The sequence below is a fragment of the Chiloscyllium plagiosum genome, unplaced genomic scaffold (assembly GCF_037043375.1).
Source record: "Chiloscyllium plagiosum isolate Xiang-an unplaced genomic scaffold, Cpla_swu_hap1 HiC_scaffold_45, whole genome shotgun sequence".
NCBI classification, from domain to species: Eukaryota; Metazoa; Chordata; class Chondrichthyes; order Orectolobiformes; family Hemiscylliidae; genus Chiloscyllium; species Chiloscyllium plagiosum.
Window position 1 is genome coordinate 28,477,442 of NW_028270183.1, and position 23,582 is coordinate 28,501,023.

The following is a 23,582-nucleotide window of genomic DNA, read 5'->3' on the forward strand; positions in this document are numbered from 1 at the left end:
TCTGACCCCTGACTCTCTTGATTCTCTGGTGAGTCTGGTGGTGTGTCTGCCAATATGAAAACTCAAGCAAAGTACATACTCAATTCCTCCGCCATTTCTTTGTGTGCTAATATTGTTTATCCCGCCTCATTTTCCATTGGTCCTCTATCCATTCTTGACGCCGTTTTATTTATAGACACCAAAAGAAATCTCTTACCATCTTCGTTTATATTGCAGACTATTTCATCTCCACACATAATGATTTTCTTCCCGCTAATCCTCACCACATGATATGCATTTTCTTTTGCATTTATTCTGCCCCTGACATCGCTCATCAACAATGGTTCCCTTATGTTCCCCTCTCTTCGGAGGAATCTCAGCTGAGCCTCCCGAATTACCACCAAACCTCCAGGCGTTGACGCTTTACCGTCTTTCCAGACAGATTTCCGTACAAATGCGCTCTGGCCCGGACCTCAGTCAGGTCTTTGTTTCCACCTTTACTCAATTGTAATGCTGTTACATCCAATTCAATCCTATCCTTCTCAAATTGTAGGATGCCATGTTATGGCGACTGGTCCCTTCACTTGCAGCTCCCTTATCTACTCCGCATCATGACACATTACCACATCCAGGATTATCCATTCCTTAGTGGGCTTTAGCACAAGCTACTCCTAGAGAAGTAAACTAGACACTCCACCCAGACAGGAAGATTCGGATTATGCCCGAAATGTCGATTCTCCTGTTCCTTGGATGCTGCCTGACCTGTTGCGCTTTTCCAGCAACACATTTTCAACTCCACCAAGACAATCCTTTTCTTGAGGTATGCTCCCAAAGTGATTTTATCAGTCCACCAGCAGATTGAGGTACCCCACGATTACTATAGTTGTGCTTTTCTGACATCCTTTTACTATCGCCGGGTTAATTTCTTCGCCATATCCTGACTGTTGCTCGACTGCCTGCACAAAGCACCCAATATTTTTTTTTATTCCCTACATTTTCTTATTGTCGCGTGTTATGGACCAGACAACATCCTCTCAAAATATATTGAGAAGAGAGCCGAGATCCTAACTTTTTCTGATGCTAACGGCAAGTGTGGGGCGTTGCTTTCCAAATGCCACTAGATTGGGAAAACTACTCTACGTTAAGAAAAATATACTTCAATTTTACACTAAAGTTGGAATGCAGACAAAATAAAAATAAAATAAAATAATTGGTTGAACTTTAACACTACAGATACTTTTAACAAAATAATAAATCTGATAAATACGACTATTTAACTGTTCCAATATTAAGATAACACATAATTGCACTCTTGGCTGTAGAACGCATTGTCTCATATGCACTTTTAGCAGCAAGAAGAGAACCCCAGCTTTTAGCTGTCGCATAGAGATGAATAGGACCTTCCACATCCAACTTCAATACAACAACAACTGTGAAAGTAAAATAAACAAAAGTCAAGGTTCTGTGGGAGCTCTACCCACTCTTTCAGGCTGCCTCTGTTGTTCCAACTTCTTTAAAAAAAATTCCCAAGATATCATCAGCTGTTTATCTATTGGCTTTGAGAAAAGCGCTCAGAATGCCTGTCTTCACCTTTTTTCAAATAACAAACCGGATAAAATACATCTCTTGAAGTCATAGTATCTTGAATAGTGCAGTTGCACAGCCTATTTTTTATCTGCTGCAGTCAATATCGTGCAGATACATGTATAAAATGTGATGTGGAAACGGGTACCAAGACTTTGACCAATAAATTAAAATTATGTGCGCTTGGAGGTGTTACAACATGGGGTAAAGCCCTCTGCTAATTTATACTAGCAACACAGAAAAGATTCACCCCGTGCTGTCATCTGCTAAAATTCGAGAGGCAGAGAAATATCCCAGAGGTCACTGTTGAAAGTAAAATGTAACAATTTTATTCTTTCAGTTCAACAGAGAATATTCAAACCAACAACTATTTACAACTCATTTCTCTTAAACCTATCTTTTACTACTCTACAATTACAATCTGATAAAAAAAACTGACTAAGATTTACAAAAATAGCATCACGCTTCAAAACCAGACAGATTTGCCATATCTCCTTTCTCGTTTTTTCCTTTGTAGACTCTCCCCAGGTGGGTTTGGATGCTGTGCAGTGCAAACTCCTTCCCCAGAGAGGTAGCTCTCAAAGAGCTCTTAAACTAGAAGTCTACATTTGTTGATCTTTTGCCAGCTCTCCATCTAACTGCTCAAAGTGTCCGGTTTTATACCTCAAAACATCGGATTGTGTCATTGTTTTAATATTATCAAAATAATAAATGAAAATTTGATTGGATTTTGGTAATTTGGGGCATAATTTAACCTGATGGACCGAATTTGAATTTATTTGTTTCATGGCAACCTAGCTGCTACTAGCTGTTTCAAACAAGTGTTATATTGTTCAGAACACAGTGTGCTTGCATGTACAAGGTCTCGTCCTTGCTAGTTCTTCAACACTCTTAAAAGTGCAGCGCATCTGCACCTTCATCATAGAGGGAACATGCAAGCGGTTGCATTCCTGATATTTTTGTTGCAAATGGTTTCTTCACTTGTCGAGATTGTTGGTTCGTACGTAGTTGGAAAAGTCATTTAAAATAGAATCCCGAAACTGCAGAAGATCATTCAGATTGGTCCACTAACAGAACCCGTATATCTGCATTTGTTATGGCTTATTCCTGGTTACTACATGCAATTTAATTTGGCCTCTGCGCTTGACTTGCACTTCCTTTGGATTGTGGAAGGAAATAAGTGCACTTAATGGCAACTCACACTGATGGAGGAAGAAGGTGCAATCTCCAGTGTCACCTAAGTCTGTAATTCAATTCGGGCCCTTTGTTTTAGGAGGCTGCAGTGTTACCCATTGAGCTAGCTTGCCGCCCATTTGTTGCTGTGGAGTTGCTGCGGAGCACTTATTCACTTTTTATTTGTTCTTGTCGCTGCTTGACCTTTGAGCAGTTTTTGCTCAATGGTATTCCTGTATAGTTGGCAATTGCGGATTCAGTGACACCAATATAATTGAACACCACGAAGATAGACACTTCCTCCAAACTTGAAGATCGTCGTTGTTTGTCAATTAAGTCCCATTCGCATATGTGGCATGAATGCCACTTGCCACTTGGCAGCCCAATCTTTAAAGCTATCTTGTTCTTCACAGCTATGGACACGGACACAAGGGCTATCTCGCTCCATTCCATTGCCTGTGTCTTTATCTGCATGTCTCTATCTTCTTCCTCGTTCACTTCCTCACATATGCAGCCTGACAGAGACAAAATCATATTTGTGTGACCATATCCTTTTCAGTTCTCATGTCTAAAGAAATTAATTTCAAATGAGCCACGATACTATTGAATGGTGGATCTGGCTAGAAAAGACGGGTGTCCTACTCCTATTACTCTCCTGTACTTGCCTCAACTTTTGTATAGATTTGTTCACAAACAGTGATGGCTGAAAGCTGTTTAGCATTTTATACCATCGGCAGTGAAGAAGCGTGTTATCATGACAAACCAGTTTATTTCATCGAAGCAAGGAAAACATTAGAAGTGGTGTTGAACCTGTGGACCTGATGCATTTATCTTTCGACAGGGTTAAATCCATGCTTTTGCAATGTGTTGTCGACTGAGTCCTGGTAACTTTCAGCAGTGCTTCATGCAGCTGATACGCTTCATGAATAGTTGATGGTCTAAATGTGCCAGATGTTTATGAGTTGCCAACATAGTGACTGCTTTGTCAAAGATGGTGTTGTTTTTTTTTTGGTTGTGGATTATTTCATAGTGTTACTGGCTTGTGCTTCGCAGGCAGTGGGGAGAGACTGGTGCAAATAGTTCTACGCTGTGGAAGTTCTGTTTTAAATTTTGGAGCAGAGACAACTTACAAATGTATATAAGGTTAAGAAGAAATGAGGGATTATTACTTTCTGTATTAATACACTATCAGCGAAAAGAAGCCTGGAGTGTGATAGAGTTACAATTATTGCTTTCCTGTCCTCTATATTCTATGGTCGTAGTGTCATAGAGTCCGAAGCACTGTGACAGTCCGTTTGGCACAAACTGGCTCATGCTGCCCAAAATATCCACCCATCGTGGACCTCATTTCCTCTCTGTCACACACACGCACACACACAAACTACAACATCATTTATGAGTATCAAAAGCAAGAAGGGATCTGGCACTGAGTCCTGCCATACACCACTGGGCACCAGCCTCTAACTACACAAATAGCCAGCCTTCTACCAACATCACTGACTGGGCCAATACTGGAGCCAACTGACCAATCTACTCTGGATGCCATGTGCCTTCGTTATCAATCTGCCATATGGGGCCTTGTCAAAGGTTTTGCTGAAATTTATACAAACAACTTCATTTGCCCTACCCTCATCCATAGACCTGGTCATCTCCGCAAAAAAACTGCATCAGATTTGTTAGGCATGACCTTCCTCTGTCAAGGCCACACTATCCCTAATTGCCTTATGCTTTTCCAGATGGATATTAAAATTCCTTCAGAATGTTCTCCAACACTGACGGTACACTCACTGGTCTGTTTCTCGTGGTCAATCTCTGCCAGCCTTCTTGAAAAGTGGAAACACATCAGCTGTCCTGCAGTCCACTGGCACCTCCTCTGTGTCCAGAGAGGATATAAACTTTTGGCTCAGAGCCACTGAAATTTCCTTCCTCATCTCCTTGGTTACAACTCCTCTGCAACTCAAGATTAGTCCATTTTTAAGCCCAACAAACCTACGATACCTGTTCTGAACATGTATAAATCTGCTCAAGCAAGACTGAAAGCAAAGTTGTTTATTTTTGCAGCATCCCTTTCCAAAGTTGTTCCCATCCTTCCTGAGGCTGGGAAAAGTGTGTTCCCTGAACCATGGTTTTCGAATGCCAGTTTTTCAGATCAACACAGTACATGTCGTTTCAATAGAGACTTAATAAAACACTCATAAAGTGCAAAAATGTCTGAGATATTTTACACACACACGCGTTTACGTCATCCATGTGTAAATTACTCTGCTGTCTTTCGACTTAATACTTTCCTGAGCATGGGAAAACAATTCACTCTGCTCATCCATAGTTCCTGTAAATTTCCCACTGAACAATTTTGCGAACCCACCTCGCCAAGAAGCAAACTGCACAGTCTCAATATCGTTCCCAGTCAATTCAATTAATGTCATTGACAGCACCCACTTAGTCTGTCTGTATTCTCATTTTCTCGGGAACAATACAGGCAAATTTATATTCAATCATAACCAACAAGGTTTTTTTGGGGGGGCAAGTGCAACAGAAGTATTAAGCTGCTCTGAATCAGCCAGGAAGCCAGACAATGAAATGTCTCCATTTTAAGACATTTCAGAAGTTTATCCTGGAGCCTGGTCAAATCCTACTATGACCGAACATCAATGTAATAAATATCTGGAATTATAACTCTAATATTGACCATTAGACCATGGCTCTTGCCTCGATTTATCTTGTCTCCCGAGGCCGGGCTAACTAGTTACAGATGCTCAGGAGTTTGTGCAATGAAGGCAGATCTGAACAGAAAGCGTCGATGTTTTCCATGTACAGGATCGTTTGGAGCTGCAGCCCTCCCCACCCTAGAATAGTCACCGTGTTCAGGGTCACATCTTTCCTGATGGGTTCAGGAAAAGGTTCTATGCAACACCCAGATACGGCCAGAGAGAGGGGGCAGGCCTGCCTGCTTTTCTGATTCCTCTCCATTGTGTGAGACTGCACAATGTTGGTGTAGAGCAGTCAGAGCCAATTGTGGAATCCTCCCCCCAAAGCCCATTATGGAGACCACATCCCACGTGCGATATCATTCTCCTGGTACAAACTGATGAGGCAGGTGTCATTTTTAAAAATCAAAGATATACTTTATTCATTAAAAATCTCTTTGTACAGAAACATAGTCACAAATACAGTTCAGTTCTTCACAGTTCCACATCAAGTAAACAAACAAAACATCAGACTTTGACTCTATCCAAAAACCCAAAGACCTCTCTTATACCGACAATATTAATATTTGCATGCATTTCAGACAGTGGGAAGATCCAAAAACTGAATTGACTCCAATTTCCCTCGGCATGAAGAGCTCAGACAGTTAGTCTTTCCCCACTGCAGCCTGGCAGCAGATGCTCCAAGTTTCAGTGCATTCCTCAGCATGTAATCTGGGATCTTGGAATGTGCCAAACTGCAACACTCAGACACTTCCAACTCCTTGTTCTGGAAGATCAACAGGCTTTAGGCAGACCAAAGAGCGTTTTTCATTGAATTGTTGGTTCCCACGGTCCAGTTGGTGTTTGACTTAGTCTCCCGGGAAACAGACCATCGAGCTGAGAGTCCTGCAGCACGAAGCCGCTCGGGGCAAGCCTCAGCAAAACTACTGCATCTTTCTCCAAACTTACATTGCGGCGGCACAGTGCCAGCACTGCTGTCTTATGGCATCAGGATCCCAGGTTCGATTCCAGCCTCGGGTGACTGTCTGTGTGGAGTTTGCACATTTTCCCAGTGTCTGCGTGGGTTTCCTCCAGATGCTCCGGTTTCCTCGCACAATCTAAAGATGTGCAGGTCAGGTGAATTGGCCATGCTAAATTGCCCATAGGTTAGGTGCGTTAGACAGAGGGAAATGTGTCTCAGTGGGTTACCCTTCGGAGGGTCAGTGTGGACTTGTTGGGCCAAAGGACCTGTTTCCACACTGTAGGGAATCTAATAAAATGCACATTGGGTGGGGGGCATATTTTTGAAGTAATCCTTCCAATCCTTCATAAGCAATTGCTTAGAAAAGTTTTAGATAACTGTTTATCTCGAGTCTAGGTTTGGATGAGACTATTTGGGGAATCTGTAGTTCGAACATATTGACGTATTGTTGACTTTGAATTGAATTTAATGTCATTTTTAAAGTTAAAGATAAACTATATGACCTTATAGCATTTTAGTGGGCCTGCCTGTGAATGAGTAATTGCGTTCTCTCTGGCTTGTTCGTGTGGGGGTATATAATTATGACTTATGGACTCGGAGAATAAACAGATGGAAACAGACCCTTCAGTCGAACTCATGGGCAACAAACAGGTGTCCTCAACTGATCTATTCCCGTTTTCCAGCATTTTGCCCAAATCCCTCTAAACCCTTCTTCCTCCTGTTCGCATTCAGATCACCACATACTATGGCACCTCCAGCAAAGTTTGTGGATGGCACAAAAACGTTGAAAGACCAGTGATGAGGATGGTGCGGGGTATATAAACAGGTTAAACGAGGGGGGCAAAATTTGTCAAATAGAATATAATTTGGGAAAGTGTAAGTTTATGTAATTTAGCAGGAAGAACAGCAGAGCAGAATAGAATGCCTTGAAGCGACATGCTGATGATATCATTCAAATATCCTAGAATTGATCCTGAGGGTATCGAGATCTCAGATTCCATCTTATCCCCGTCATCTGAAGTATGACACACTGACGAAATCTATTTGTCGCTGATAAGTCAAATACTGGCCAAGACATTTCTTGTGAGTGTGCATATAATGTTTGTGTGTAACAGACTCATGTAATTTCAATTCTGGTAGATTCTTCAAAACCACATTTTCCATGTACAGTTCTTATGCTCCATGGGATCGCATATCCATTGCCTCATCAAGTGTAAGTATCTTGCCGAAGGCAACATGCACATCATGGTTTAGCAATTCGGGCCCTTTTTCAGGAAACTCAACGGGACATTAACGAGATTGGTGATTCAGCGTTATCATTTTCTGTGAATAAAGCATCACAAATGTTATTGAGACCTTTGAGATGTTGACCAAACAGGTAGATGAGGCTAAAGCAGTTGATGTGGTGTATATGGATTTCAGTAAGGTGTTTGATAAGGTTCCCCGTGGTAGGCAATTACACAAAATACTTAGGCTTGGGATTGACAGTGATTTGGCGTTTTGGATCAGACATTTTCTCTCTGAAAGAAGACAGAGGGTGGTCTTTGATGGGAAATGTTTGTACTAGAGTTCAGTTAGCAGTGGTGGAACGCAAGGATCTGTTTTGGGTCCACTGTTGCTTGATATTTTTATAAATGACCTGGATGAGGGCGGAGAAGGATGGGTTAGTAAATTTGCGGATGACAATATGTTTGGTGAAGTTTCGGACAGTGAGGAAGGATGTTGTAGGTTACAGAGGGCCATAGATATGCTGAAGACCTGGGCTGAGAGGTGGCAAATGGAGTTTAATGCAGAAAGGAGTGAGGTGATTCACTTTGGAAGGAGCCACAGGAAGAAAGTGTATTAGGCTAATAGTCAGATTCTTGGTAGTGTGGATGAACAGAGAGATCATGGTATTCATGGACATAGAACCCTGAAAGTTGACACACAGGTTGATAGGGTTGTTAAAAGCTAACACACTGTACACCTTATTGGCGGAAAATTTGAGTTTCATAGCCATGAGGTCATATTGCAACTATACAAAACTCTGGTGTGGCTGCACTTGGAGTATTGCATGCAGTTCTGGTCACCGCATTATAAGAAGGATGTGGAAGCATTGAAAAGGCTGCAGAGGAGATTTAGCAGGATATTTCGTGTTTGTAGGGAAGGTCGTATGAAGAAAAGCTGAGGGATATGATGTTGTTTTCGTTTGAGAAGAAAGTTGAGAGGTCATTTAATGGAGACATAAAAGATGATCAGAGGGTTACATAGGCTGAACGGTGAGAGTCTTTTTCGTCAGATGGCAATGGCGAACAAGAGGGAACATAGCTTTTAATTGAAAGGTGATAGATATAGGACAGATGTCAGAGGTAGTTTCTTTACTCAGTAGTAAGGATGTGGAACGTCCTGCTTGCAACAGCAGTAGACTCATTAATAGAGTCATAGTCATAGAGATGTACAGCATGGAAACAGACCCTCCAGTCCAACTCGTCCATGCCGACCAGATATCCCAACCCAATCTAGTCCCGCCTGCTACCACACGGCCCATATCCCTCCAAACCCTTCCTATTCATATATCCATCCAAATGCCACTTAATTGTTGAAATTGTACCAGCCTCCACCCCATCCTCTGGCAGCTCATTCCATACACGTACCACCCTCTGTGTGAACAAGTTGCCCCTTAGGTCTCTTTTATATCTTTCCCCTCTCACCCTAAACCCATGCCCTCTAGTTCTGGACTCCCCGACCCCAGGGAAAAACTTTGCCTATTTCTCCTAAGCATGCCCCTCACAATTTTGTAAAACTCTATAAGGTCACCCCTCAGCCTCCGACGCTCCAGGGAAAACTTTCCCAGCTTGTTCAGCCTCTCCCTCTAGCTCAGATCCTCCAACCCTGGAAACATCCTTGTAAATCTTTTCTGAACCCATTCAAGTTTCACAACATCTTTCCGATAGGAAGGAGACCAGAATTGTACGCAATATTCCAACAGTGGTCTAACCAATGTCCTGTACAGCCGCAACATGTCCTCACAACTCCTGTACTCAATACTCTGACCAATAAAGGAAAGCATACCAAATACCTGCTTCAGTATCCTATCTACCTGCGACTCCACTTACAAGGAGCTATGAACCTGCACTCCAAGATCTCTTTGTTATGCAATGCTCCCGAGGACCTTAACATTAAGTGCATAAGTCCTGCTAAGATTTGATTTCCCAAAATGCAGCACTTCACATTTATCTGAATTAAACTCCATCTGCCACTTCTCAGCCCATTGGCCCATCTGGTCGAGATCCTGTTGTAATCTGAGGTAACCCTCTTCGCTGTCCACTACACCTCCAATTTTGGTGTCATCTGCAAACTTACTAACTGTACCTTTTATGCTCGCATCCAAATCATTTATGTAAATGACAAAACGTGGACGGCCCAGCACTGATCCTTGTGGCACTCCACTGGTAACAGGCCTCCAGCATGAAAAACAGCGCTCCACCACGACCCTCTGACTTCTACCTTTGAGCCAGTTCTGTATCCAAATGGCGAGTTCTCCCTGTATTCCATGAGATCTTCTCTTGCTAATCAGTCTCCCATGGGGAACCTTGTCGAACGCCTTACTGAAGTCCATATATATCACATCTACTGCTCTGTCCTCATCAATCTTCTTTGTTATTTCATCAAAAAACTCAATCAAGTTTGTGAGACCTGATTTCCCATGCACAAAGCCATGTCGACTATGCTGAATCAGTCCTTTCCTTTTCAAATACATGTACATCCTGTCCCTCAGGATTCCCACCAAAAACTTGCCCACCACCGAGGTTCACTGGTCTATCGTTCCCTGGCTTGTCCTTACCACACTTCTTAAACAGTGGCACCACGTTTGCCAACCTCCAGTCTTCCGGCACCTCACCTGTGACTATCGATGATACAAATATCTCAGCAAGAGGCCCAGCAATTACTTCCCTATGTTCCCACTAATGCTAAGGGCATTTAAATGATCTTTAGATAAATAGATGGATGAAAGTGGGTTAGTGTGGGATAGATGAGCTTCAGATTGGTTTAGCGGGTCAGCACAACATCGAGGGCTGAAGGGCTTGTCCCGTGCTGTCATTTTCTATGTTCTATAACAGACAGACAGCCCTGTTCCTGAGAGTCCCTCCTCATGGGGGTCCCATTGGTTCCAGTTTCCCAGTGTCTGAGGTTGGGAGTGTGTCCACATTACAGCCTGTGATGGTGCAGTGTGGAGAACACAACCTGCTGGTCAGGGCCCAGCTGGATTGATTTTGAACCATGCACATGATTAAAGCTGCTGACCTGACCCTGGGGACAGCAGGGTGTCAGCTAATCAGATTCTACCCTGAAAACTACACTGTCCTCTTTGACTATGAGCTGCATGAGTGTGACAGCAGATTGCAGCTAATGGGAGTTCTCCACACTTGGTGGAAGCTTGGGCTGTAGATTGTTCCTGCCTGTAACCATGGATGGATTGGTATCGATATTGAGGCAGAATGGTATCCTGCTTTAGCAGCCCACAGACTGGCTTGGGCTTCTGTTCTGGTTTGGACTTTGTTTTCACTGCTCTCTGTCCAGATTCTTGTGCTGACATCCCCATTGGTTTGATTCTCAAATTGGGTTTTTTTTCAGCTCCATTCCCCTGAGTCTAATCGTCGATTGGAGTGTGAACAGGACCAAATGTTGCAGGTACAGATGTATTATCGAACTGAGATGGGAACGCTGTAGGGATTTGTTTCCTGACGTAATTCCCATTTCCCTTGCCTTTGGAATAACCTGGGTTAAAATTGTTCCACTTCGTTTCCCATTGACCTGAATGTGTCCTCCTTTCATTTCCTTCCGCCAATAACCAATCCTGACCGTGTGCTCATCTCTCTTCTCCACTGTCTGTGTGGGAGACTCACACCAATAACATCACCGGGCCATTCAGCCCTGCCAAGACTGTCCCTGTTCAACAATGTTCGATCTCAAGAGCATTATCCATGTTCCTCTCCCTCTTTTTTGAATTGGATTAATTTCCTGAAATTGCACTAGCCTGTTCTGCTGACTTTCCCAGCTTTATGGAAGAGAGAACTGCAATCATTCTAGACCTGTGGAATTGTTGAATACCTTACAACATTGGCCAAACCCTGACCTGTGACCTATTGGCCCCTAATAGTGGTCTCTCCGCTCTAAGGGTGAAACAGCCTCCTGGCCCTGAGCCTGCCACGCTCTTTAAAGAATTGTTACAATGGGAATCCGGTGTACTTAACCTGGTGTCTTTCAGATCAATGGAGATTTCCTGATCTACACCACCCAAATGACTCACACCCCAACTTATCCTGTATCTGGCATGGTGTGAACCGATGGAGCTGTTGTTCTCATTGAGTGACGTTATTTGAGGTGAGAATTTTTACTCGATTGTCAATATGATCCCCAACTGCTGCTGTTGTCTGACCCTGTCCTAAAATGGCTGTCCTGTCTCTACCCAGGAAGGATGATGTGAGCTGTAACCCCATCAAGCCCACCTGGATCCCATTCAGCTCCACCAGGTCTGGAGAAGGCCATCTGTCATTTTCCTTGTGTCTAATGAGTGGGATGTCACGGGTGGCTGGGGAGGGATCACCTGGCGTCACTCACTGGGAGGTACATCCACTGTCTCCAACCCTTGTCCTCCTGTACTTCAGGTGACTGGCTTACAGAGCACATTTCCACTGCCTACTCACTGGGATATCTCATTCACATTGAGGCATCTGTTTTAATGGTCAACCAGGTGCCCTTGAAGCTGTACATTGATCGCTGTGTAGCTACACTGAGCCCACACAAAGGCTCCACCCTGAGATACAGCATTATTGACTACAATGGGGAAGGAGCTTTCTATTTCCTCCAGCTGCTCCCATCTCAATGGCTTCCCTCCATTCACTTCATGAGCCTTTGTCCATCGACAGTTGTGTCCTGGACATCAAAGCTGAGGGCTCCTATTTAACATTTGTATTGCCGGGAGACGGGTGGGAGCCAGAAAAGCACCAATTTGACCTGGAAGCCTTCTGTTTCAATGGAGATGAGCATCCCTTGGTAAGAGGAAGCTACTGATTGGCTTCTCCATAGTGAGAGGAAGTCACTATATACTGCCTTGTTCTGAATGTGTCCCTCAGATTTTCATCACCTGTCACCTGAAAGTTGCTGCAGTGAATCAGGGAGATTCCAGGAACAAAGCTTATACTTTCCAGAAACTGCAGAATATGTAAGTTTCCTCTCTCTGTCCCTAAGGAATGTTGCTGTTGGGAGAGGTGATGCACCATGTGGTTGATGGGCTGTATCTCTTGTTTAGGTGGACCCCAATGGAGGAACCCAACAGTGACAGTTGTGAATGTTGCCATGTGGGGAACTGTTGGAGCACAAGGGAGATCCTGTTCCCTTCCAGAGGAAGGAGAGACCTTGGCCCTGAATCTGGAAGCTCATTGACACTCTCGATGCTGGTTCTCCCCTCTGTGCACCCCTCCCTGCCTGGGATGTTTGATCTGGCAGAGCGTGAAGCTGGTTTGAAGTGGGAAGGGGAGGTTTCACTTGGCCCCTGATCATTCTGGATACTGAGCTGATCAACCTGGCAACTGAGCCCCTGCCTGAGGTTGATGGAACGATATAGGAGAGGTCTTCAGATGGGGAGTTGGCTGCCAGCTCGTTTCCCTTTCTGTCCCTGTTTTCCCTCTGTAACCATTGGTTTCTCCTTGTTATGTAGGTGTGGAGTCAGAGCTGGTTGTGGTGATGTCCCTGACTGTGACAGCTGCCAGTCTGATCTCTGCTTCATTGCTGGCGTTGATCCTGTACAGGACACACATGCACGCTCTATCCAACTAGTGATACAATCCTCAATAAAGCTGTGATTCTATACTTTGTTGTCTCTGAGCTGGCTTATGTCTCTGCCTCCTCCGTGTCTTTTTTGGTGAGGACTGAATTCTCTCCAAGTGCAGAACCCCACTTCCTGAGTGACTGTTACTGAAGATTGAAAAAATTGCTGGGATTTGCTGGATTGTTTCAATTGATCTATTTGCCCACCCTGTTTTGGATGGGAGTAGGAGACTGTCTACCTGTAGTTCCACAACATTGTCAGTCAGGCCTCACAATGTAACAGTGCTGATGGGATAATTGCTGATCCTTCATTATGCTGTTTCCTGATGAAAGTACTTGATATTCTGAGTATCCACATTTAAAAACACTTTAAATTGCATTTCCAATATTGAATGAAATACATTTCTGAACACCATTTGCTGTCTCTAATCCCACTGAAACTGTCTCGAGGCCTTTAACTCAGCACCCTCACTGATTGCATTTCCAACTTCTTACATCTTTACAGCTTCAACAGCTCGATCTGATACTTGCACTTGACCTCAGAAGGCCGAAGTGAATGAATGCATCCAGTAGTTTGATCAAATTTGATACAAAGTATTGTATCAAATTAAAGTTTGAAGTATGGGCTTTAGGTAAAGCACAGTGGCTTACAAGATCAGGGGACCAGGTTCAATTCCACCCTTGGGTGACTGTGTATAAACTCGACACTGACATTTTCCCTGTGTCTTAGAGAGTTTCCTTTGAATGGTCTGGTTTCTTCCTACAGTTGAAAAATGTGCAGGTTAGGTGGATTGGCCATGCTAAATTACCCCTCGTGTCTCGGGATAGGTAGGTTAGATTGATAAATAATTGGAAATGCAGGGATCGGGTGCAGGTGGGATAGATGGTCTTCAGGGTGTGGGGTGGACTTGTTGGGCTGAATGGCCTGCTTCCGCACTTTAGAGATTCTAGAAAGGCCTCCAGCAAGATGTGTAAAACAGCCACACAAATGCAAAACACAGCTGGTCAGGTAACATCAGAGGAGCAGGAGATTCGATGTTTCAGGAATAAGCCCTTCATCAGGTAATTTACCATGGCCAATTCACCTAACCTGTTCATCTTTGTGATTGTGGGAAGACACTGGAGGAAACCCACACAGACACGGGGAGAATGTACAAACTCCATACAGACAGTCGTCCGAGGCTGGAATCAAACCCGGGTTCCTGGCGCAATGAGGCAGCAGTGCCAATCACTGAGCTACCATGGTACTCCTGTATTTATTGCTCTTCAATATGTACAGTTAGCTGCGACAGCTGTTAAAGGGGCTGAGCTCCCTGTGCAAGACCCAATTTACACAGAACCCTGATACTGAAATTGTTGTCCTATCAGGCAGGAATTGTACCACTGATGCAGTTGAGTAGAGTTGTTTGAGCACAGACTGGATTCACGCTTTTTTTGCTCTCTGCATTATTTTATAAGTTTAATCATTAAATCAAAGGGATATCTTATCCCATTCACGAACTGTTCCCTGAACTTAGCCTGGGTCACAGCATAAATACAGGTGTTAGTACAGCAACTCAGGAGTTGGAACATGAATGCCATTTCTTGAACAAATGCAGGTAAAGATATATCATTATAACCCAAATACCACATTCGATTGTATATGGAAAACACCATCAGTACAGTCCATAACAGGATGAAATTCCCTGAGATAAGATAAAGTAGAATGATTGATTTCCTTCGTTTTTCCATCTCTGGATCTCTTTGATTCTCAATAATGCTGTTTCCCCGAAGTTTCCTGCGACTTTTGCTGGCTATTAAGATGTGCCTTGTGGTAAATGCATTGAAAAGCAGAATCAGGATAAATGGAAGCCCTGGTGTTAAAATATGATGAAGGAACTCAATTGATATCCAGATCCGTGAAGTCCGAATATTGTACGCTACATGACAAAACCAGGGAATGTTCATTAACACATATAGCCCTGTGAACATAAAATACCAAAAGATGTTCTTGAAGCAGCTCACTGCACTCACTATTCCCAGAACCAAAGTTGCTGTTTTCTCAGAGCAATATTGACTTTTTAATTTTTTGCAACATATTGCCACAAATCGATCAAAGGTGAAACTGACAGTAAACCAGACAGAACAGTCTGTGGCTGCATAAAGAAAGATGCCATGAATATTACATATCTGGATGGACTCCAGGAAATAAAAATGTTCACGATAAAGAATTGGAATGTGCCTTAATATTAAGTCAAAGATCACGACCAGTAGATCAGCCACTGCCATGCCCACCAGGTAGATTGTGACACACTTTGAAAGACCACACTTACTCGAAGACAGGATTACAATTGTCACCAAGTTAACTGTGAGACAGGGAAAGAAAGAAGTCCATTATACATCCAGCAGGGAGCAGGATCACCAGTTTGAGATTAAAAATAATGTGATTAAAATTGTTTTACTGAATATTTAGATGTTTTTAAAATCATTGCACCTAAGATGTGGAAGCAATCATAATTGGTGATGTATTGGAGAGTGAAGACTTTTACCTCAGTGTGCAATGGCACACTGATCAGTTGAGTAAATGAACTGAGGAGTAGCAGATGGAGTTTCATTTCGATTAATGTGAGGTGCTGGATTTTGGAAAGACACATCATAGATGGACTTATACACTTCATGGAAAGGTGGAGGGGAATGTTGCTGAACCAAGACCTTGGGGTGAAGGTTCATAGTTCCTTCAAAGTGAAGTCACAAGTAGACAGGGTAGTGTAGAAGGCATTTGCGCCACTTGCCTTTATTGGTCAGTGCACTGAGTACAGAGGTTGGGAGGTCGTATTGCAGTTATACAGGATATTGGTGAGACCACTTTGGAATATTGTATTCAGTTCTGTTTTACCTGCTATAGGAAATATTTTGTGAAATATGGAAGGAATCAGAACAGTTTTACAAGAGTGTTGCCAGGATTGAAGGGCTTTAGCGAGAGGGAGCGGCTGAATAGACTGGGGCTATTTTCCCTGTAATGTTGGAGGCTGAGGGGTGACCTTATAGCAGTTTATAAAATCATGAGGGGCATGGATAGTATAAATAGACAAGATATTTTCCCTGGGTGAGGGATTCCAAAACTAGACAGCATATGTTTTAGTTGAGAGGGCAAAAGATTTAAAAGGGAACTAAGGAGAAACTTTTTTTTCTCACAGGGAGTGTTGCGTGTATGGAGTGAGCTGATGTGGAATTGGTGGAGGCTGGTAAAATTACAACATTAAAAGGCATCTGGATAGGAATGTGAAAAATTTGCAGAGATATGGGTCAAATGCTGGCAAATGGGACATGATTAATTTTTCAAATCTCGCCAGCTTGGACGAGTTGGACCAAAGGGTCTGATTGGGTGCTATACATCTCGATGACTTGATGACCACAAGAACTAAGAACACGAGGATGCCATTAGCCCATCGATCCTCATCTACCATTCAATGGGAACATGGCTGATCCAACATTCCTCACCTCACCTTCTCACCTTTCCCCATATTCCTACATTTACCAACTGATCAACATCGAGCTATTTGAGCCGTAAATATAAACAAAGACTCTTTCCCCACAGCTGGTTATGGCAAGGTGTTTGGAAGATTTTCAACTCTGTATGAGAGGGAGTTCCTCCTCATCCTGCCAACCCATTGTTCCTACCTGTGGATAGGTTATCTAAACACATGAACCTCTCAGCATGGGTGTGTGATCCCAATGGGTGAATTAATGAATATTTTCCATCAATAATTCCTGAGCCCAGCAGAATTCAACTGTAACTCCAGGGTTTGATGGGAGTCACATGACATGACTGGGTGTGTCTGTAGCTTTAAGTGCAGAGAGCTACCATTGCCTGCATTGAGCAGCTCCCCACTTTCCCAATGCTTGGACTAAAGGTGCTGATACAGCACCTTCCAAACCCACGACCTGTTCCATCTAAAAGAACAAGGACAACAGATACATAGATGTAGTGCATCTTGTAGAAGCTCCAAAGTGATGCTCCAGTGCATCTGTTGTGGAGGGAGTGGATGCTTGTGGTTACGAATCCGTCTAAGTGGGCTGATTTGTCCCCGATGTTATTGAGCCTCATAAATGTTGTTGGAGCTGCCCCCACCCAGTCAAGTGGTGGGTGTTCTATCACACTCCTGTCTGCTTTCCTACTAGTTCAAACTATAACCATTAGCTACTTCCTACGCTATACTCTCCAGATACATTTTTTATTAATGTTCATACATATTCTGTTTTCATTTACAGTTATAGAGTCATCCAGATGTACAGAATGAAAACAAACCCTTCAGTCCAACTCCTCCATGCCGACCAGATATCCCAACTCAATTTAGTCCCACCTCTCAGCAGCCGGCCCCTATCCCTCCAAACCTTTCCTGTTCATATACCCATCCAAATGCCTCTTAAATGTTATAATTGTACAAGCCTCCACCATTTCCTCTGGCAGCTCATTCCATACACGTACCACCCTGAGTGTGAAAAAAAGTTGTCCCTTAGGTGTATGTTATATCTTGCCCCTCTCACCCTAAACCCAGGCCCTCTAGTTCTGGACTCCCCATCTCCATGGAAAGAACTTTTCCGAGTTACCCTATCCATGCCCCTCATAATTTTTTAAACCTCTATAAGGTCACCCCACAGCCTCTCACACTCCAGGGAAAACAGCCCCAGCCTGTTCAGCTCAAATCCTCCAACTCTGGAAACATCCTTGTAAATCTTTCTGAACCCATTCAAGTTTCACATCATCTTTCCAATAGGAAGGAGACCAGAATTGCACGCAACATTCCAACAGTGGCCTAATTGATGCAGTTTACAGCCACTACATGACCTTCCAACTCATGTACTCAATTCTCTGACCAACAAAGGAAAGCATACCAAACGCCTTCTTAACTATCCTATCTTCCTGCAACTCCATTTTCAAGGAGCTATGAACCTGTACTCCAAGATCTCATTGTTCAGCAACGCTCCCTAGTTCCTCACCAATAAGTGAATAAGTCCTGCTAAGATTTGCTTTCCCAAAATCCAACGCCTCGCATTTATCTGCATAAAACTCCATCTGGAACTTCTCAGCCCATTGGCCTATCTGGTCAAATTCCTGTTGTAATCTGAGGTAACCCTCTTCGCTGTCCACTGCACCTCCAATTTTGGTGTCATCTGCAAACTTACTAACTGTCCGTCATATGCCCGCATCAAAATCAGTCATGTAGATGACAAAACGTGGAGGACCCAGCACCGATCATTGTGGCACACCACTGGTCACAGGCCTCCATCTAAAAAACAACCCTCCACTACCACCCTTTGTCTTCTACCTTTAAGCCAGTTCTGTATCCAGATGGCTCATTCTCCCTGCATTCCGTGAGATCTAACCTTGCTAATCAGTGTCCCATGGGGAATCTTGTCGAACGCCTTTATGAAGATCCGTACAGATCACATCTACCGCTCTTCCCATATCAATCCTCTTTGTTAATTTCTCTAAAAACTCAATCAAGTTTATGAGACATGATTTCCCATGCACAAAGCCATGTTGACTAACCCTTATCAGTCTTTGCCTTTCCAAATGCATGTGCATCCTACCCATTAGGATTCCCTCCAACAACCTGCCCACCACCGACGTCAGGCTCACTGGTCTAGTTCCTCGGCTTGTCCTTATCACCCTTCTTAAACAGTGGCACCACGTTTGCCAACTTCCAGTCTTCCGGCATCTCACCTGTGATAATCAATGATACAAATATCTCAGCAAAATTCCCAGCAATCAATTCTCTAGCTTCCCACAGAGTTCTAGGGTAACCTGATCAGGTCTTGGGGATTTATCCACCTTTACCCGTTTCAAGACATCCAGCACTTCCTGGGCATTTGTAATCAGGGCATTTTGCAAGATGTCACCATCAATTTCCATACAGTCTCTTCCTTCCACATCCTTTTCCATAGTACATACTCATGCAAAATACTCATTTAGAATCTCCCCCATTTTCTGCATCTCAACACAAAGACCATCTTGCTGATCTTTGAGGGGCCCTATTCTCTCCCTAGTTACCCTTTTGTCCTTAATGTATTTGTAGAAACTCTTTGGATTAGCTTAATTCTATTTGCAAAAGCTATCTCATGTCCCCATTTTGCCCTCCAAGTATGAACCAAAGAGGTGGACTCCAAGATTTCCCTCTTAAGTATACTCCTACTTCCTTTATACTCTTCTTAGGATTCATTCGATCTATCCTGTCTTCACCTCACATATGCTTCCTTCTTTTTCTTAACCAATCCCTCAAGTTTTTTAGTCATCCAGCATTCCTTGTACCTACCAGCCTTTCCTTTCACCCTAACAGGAATATAATACCTCTGTATTCTTGTCATCTCATTTCTGAAGGCTTCCCATTTTCCAGCCGTCCCTTTACCTGCCAACATCAGCCCATAATCAGCTTTCGAAAATTCTTGTCTAATACTGACAAAACTGGCCTTTCTTCAATTTAGAACTTCAACTTTTATATCTGTTCTATCCTTTTCCATTGTTATTTTAAATCTAATAGAATTATGCTCGCTGGCCCCAATGTGCTCTCCCACTGACACCTCAGTCACCTACCCTGCCTTATTTCCCGAGAGTAGATCACGTTTTGCACCGTCTCTCGTAGGTACATCCACATACTGAATCAGAAAATTGCTTTTTACATTCTAAACAAATTCTACCTGACAATAAAGCCCAGGGTGGAAGTGTCCTCTACTAGAAGCAGAAGTTTAAGGTGAGAGTGCAAACACGGGATGGTGGATGCCTTGGAAATGTCTGGGGAAATGGCAGAAGTACATATGATGCCAATATTTAAGAGGCATTCAGAGAGACACACGAAGAAGCAGAGAATAGAGGGATAGGGACCAAGTGCAGAGAGATGAGGTTAGTTTAGACAGGCATCATGGTCAGCACAGACATGAATGGAGCACGACCTGTTCCTGTACTGTACTATTATATGGTTTATGTTCCATGTTCGAAGTTAACACTGTCCATTCCTTGTGGCTCAGTTTTGTCATCAAGCCTTTTCAGTCGGATTTTATGAATATGAACAATATTCACTGCATTCCCTGGGAGAATAACAAAGATTAGATAGATCTCGGGAGAGTTTGGATGTACCCAATGAATCAAATGTTCCCCTCTGTTCCTTAATTAAATAAGTTAAATAATCCACCACTCTAACAACTTCCTAAGTAACTTCCTGAGAGCCTTTATGTTCTCCTTCAAGTGTGATGCCCTGTATCATACATATTAATCAAAACGGGCCCGAAGATTGAGTGATGTGTATTAGTTTATATCACAGGCATATAGGATTATAATACCGCCCAGTCCCCCCACTTATAAATCCCACAATGCTACATCCTTTATTGCCCAACCTTTCTGCACAATCCCATCAGGGATCTTTGTTCCTGTCCTTCCTTTAAAGTCACACTGTGTTGCTCGTGTGCTCTGTCATTTTTGTCCGATCATCTGTCAACTTCAAGAGCCTGTCATCGAAATGGGAAGAGGGTTCGTTTCAATTGGAGTGAGAAAATGTAGCCGGGGTGATAGGAAAAGCTGTTATTTAGAATGATATTCGCTTTAAGGAGGAGCGAGCGTTTGTCCAAGTATGAACCAAAGAGGTGGACTCCAAAGATGGGTTGAAAGGGACAGCCCTTGACGTTAAGGCTACATTTGACTAAGTCTGTCATCTCGTGATCCCAGGGAAATGTGAATCAGGGGAAAAGCAGTCAGCTGATTTTTAAATGTACCCTCATGGAATACGTGTCTGGCTGTGCATTTCTCATTCAGTGGATCATTCCCAGCTGCAATATTATGGCCAATTCTGAATACTACACTTTGGGAAAGACCTCAAAGACTGACTGAGGTTGGAAAGGTGATTGATGAGAATGGCCCAGGACTCTGCTCCTTTAACTGGCTGTCGGAACTGATTCTATTCTGATTAGTGAAATTGAAATAACAAAGAACAGTACAACACAGGAACAGGCCCTTTGGCCCACCAACCCTGTCCCCACCTGTGATGCTGTTCTAAATGAAAATATTGTTGCATCTACGTGCTCTGTAGCTCTGTGATCCCTGTCTATTGACATATCTGTAAAGATGCCGCTTAAATATTGCTATTGTATCCATGTTCACCACCTTCGCTAGCAGCAAATTCCAGACACTTACCCTGTTCTGTGCAAAAACCTGCCTCTCCCGTCTCCTTTAAACTGACCCTCTTTTTCTCTAAGCATATGTCCCAACATCTTTACCCTGAGAAAACTGTTCCAACTATCCATTCCATCTGTGCCTGTCACAGTTTTGCAAACTTCTATCACATACAGTAAATAAGACAAAGCAGTTTCAGGTGCCAGAGGGTCAGTATGAACAGGGAACAAATTTAACACAACTGGGTACAGAACCAAAGGCCCAATGATGATGAATATTATCCCACACTTCCTGAAGTTGTGCCGGTAGCAGATTAAACAATAAAATCAAAATAATGTTCATAAAAATTATTGAAAAAATAGACAAAATTACAGATGAAAGCGAAGGGAGTGGTTGATGCAGTAGTTCTCTGAACCAAGGATTGGAATGGACCAAATGTGCCCTTCATGTGCTGTGACCATATATCCAATGAACAAGAGACAGGACAGGGTACAGTCAGGTGCAGAACTGATAAAGGATTTGCGCTCCGGAAGCTTGTATGATTGCAACTAAAACTGATGGACTGTAACCTGGTGCCATATGAATTCTGACTATGTCCATCCCAGTCTAAGACTGGCACCTCCACATCAAAAGACAGGAAGACAGAGAGAAAAAAGAACGAGATACACAAACGAGTGAAAATTCAGTGTGGACACAGGGAGAAAGACAAGATGGTGTTGAAAAGGAAAGAGATTGACTTTAAAAGGGAATTGTTTAAATACTTGATGTGCATTATCGGGTTAACAGGTGAGTGGGATGAATCAGAAAGACGAGGCTGTGGTAAGATTTGAATACAACATTCGGAATATTGACTTTGCAGTTTCACTGGACCAGGGAGCTTTTTTAGTTAGTGAACACAGTGGGGATGGGGAGATTGGACCCAACATAAATTTGGATATGGGCAACAGAGTTTGGATAGTATGTCGTTTCAGCAGGATGTACCTAGGTGATTGGCCAGGACAATATTAGACAATACGGTGGGTATTTCCAGAAGGCACAGATTGGAGACGGGAGTAGGCATGGTTAGCATTACAGTAGATAATAGAGAAAATGGCAGTATGGGGAATTCAGCTCAGGCTTAACTTTGAGAACAATATCGTTCAGACTCAGATATTAACGAGGGAAGGATTTTCTGGCGAGAAACAGTGTTTGTGGCAAAGGCTAAATACATTGGTATTTTCAGTATATAAAACGCATGGAATACAGTTAACAATGGTTTATACATTTATTAGCTGGATATAGACCGCAAGCCTTGGAATCAAAAACAAGCTATCAAATTTCAAAAACAGCAATACAATGAATATTAATAATTTTTGTTTGAACAGCCGGAGAGTTACCAGGAACAGTAATAACAGAAAGGAAGAGGAGATGAAATGATAAGAAGAAGACAGGAGTAAAGATTGGTTTAGAGAATCACCATCTAGCGAAAAAGTCTTACCAGAGATACCAACGATAGCAAGAATAGGATAGTAAATATGTTGAATAAAGAGAATGACACATAGGATCCGTGTTTGTACCGGGAGTTGATCATAATTTACAGAAAGGTAGTTAAGTTCCCAGAAGATGCTCCGTCTGAATGTTACATTTGTATTTTCAGTTTTCAGATTCCAATCCATTTTCTTAATATTCCGTTTTATTACTCTCAGATTCCAAACAATTCTCTCTCCTTCTTTCTGGATATTTCAATCCTGTTTCTGTTGTCACTAATGCTCCCTTTGACACTGATGTTATCCTTATTGGATGAATCCTTTATTAATAGATAAGAAACCACTCTAGTGACACAGTCATGGTGCATGGAGACTGCAATTAATTCCAGTCATTGAACAGTCACTTTAACCCTTTTCAAACCCTGCTTTTTGTTGCCACAACAGGTTGAATATTTCCCCAGTCCAGCTGGGATGTGTCATGCTGGCTGAGGGAAAGCAAGTTGGGTAAAAGCAGGTTCCACAATCGGATTGTATTTGGGAATGATTCCCAGAGGAAAAGGAGTTGCCCTGTTGATAAAAGAAGAGTTGGAGAAACACTTTTATCCATCTTTCCGTTAGCTGGAGGGAAGTTTATGTATGCCATCATCCTCAACAGACGTCTTTGGTACTTTGAAAGTATAGGTTAATGATTTCTAACAAACACATACACGTTGGTGGGAAACCGTATCTCTCAATCCTGACTGGGGGATTTATATCGG

The 23,582-nt window shown here is 42.9% G+C and overlaps 1 protein-coding gene across 1 annotated transcript; it reads right to left on the reverse strand.

The window, feature by feature from the left end:
• Positions 1–14,661: 14,661 nt before the first annotated feature.
• On the reverse strand, positions 14,662–23,013 carry LOC148136428 (putative G protein-coupled receptor 139). The gene is made up of 2 exons (XM_087983191.1): positions 22,836–23,013; positions 14,662–15,560 (listed from the first exon to the last, which is right to left on the reverse strand). Exons 1-2 carry the CDS (start codon positions 23,011–23,013, stop codon positions 14,662–14,664), a joined length of 1,077 nt encoding a protein of 358 aa, XP_087839317.1.
• Between the last annotated feature and the right edge of the window lie 569 nt (positions 23,014–23,582).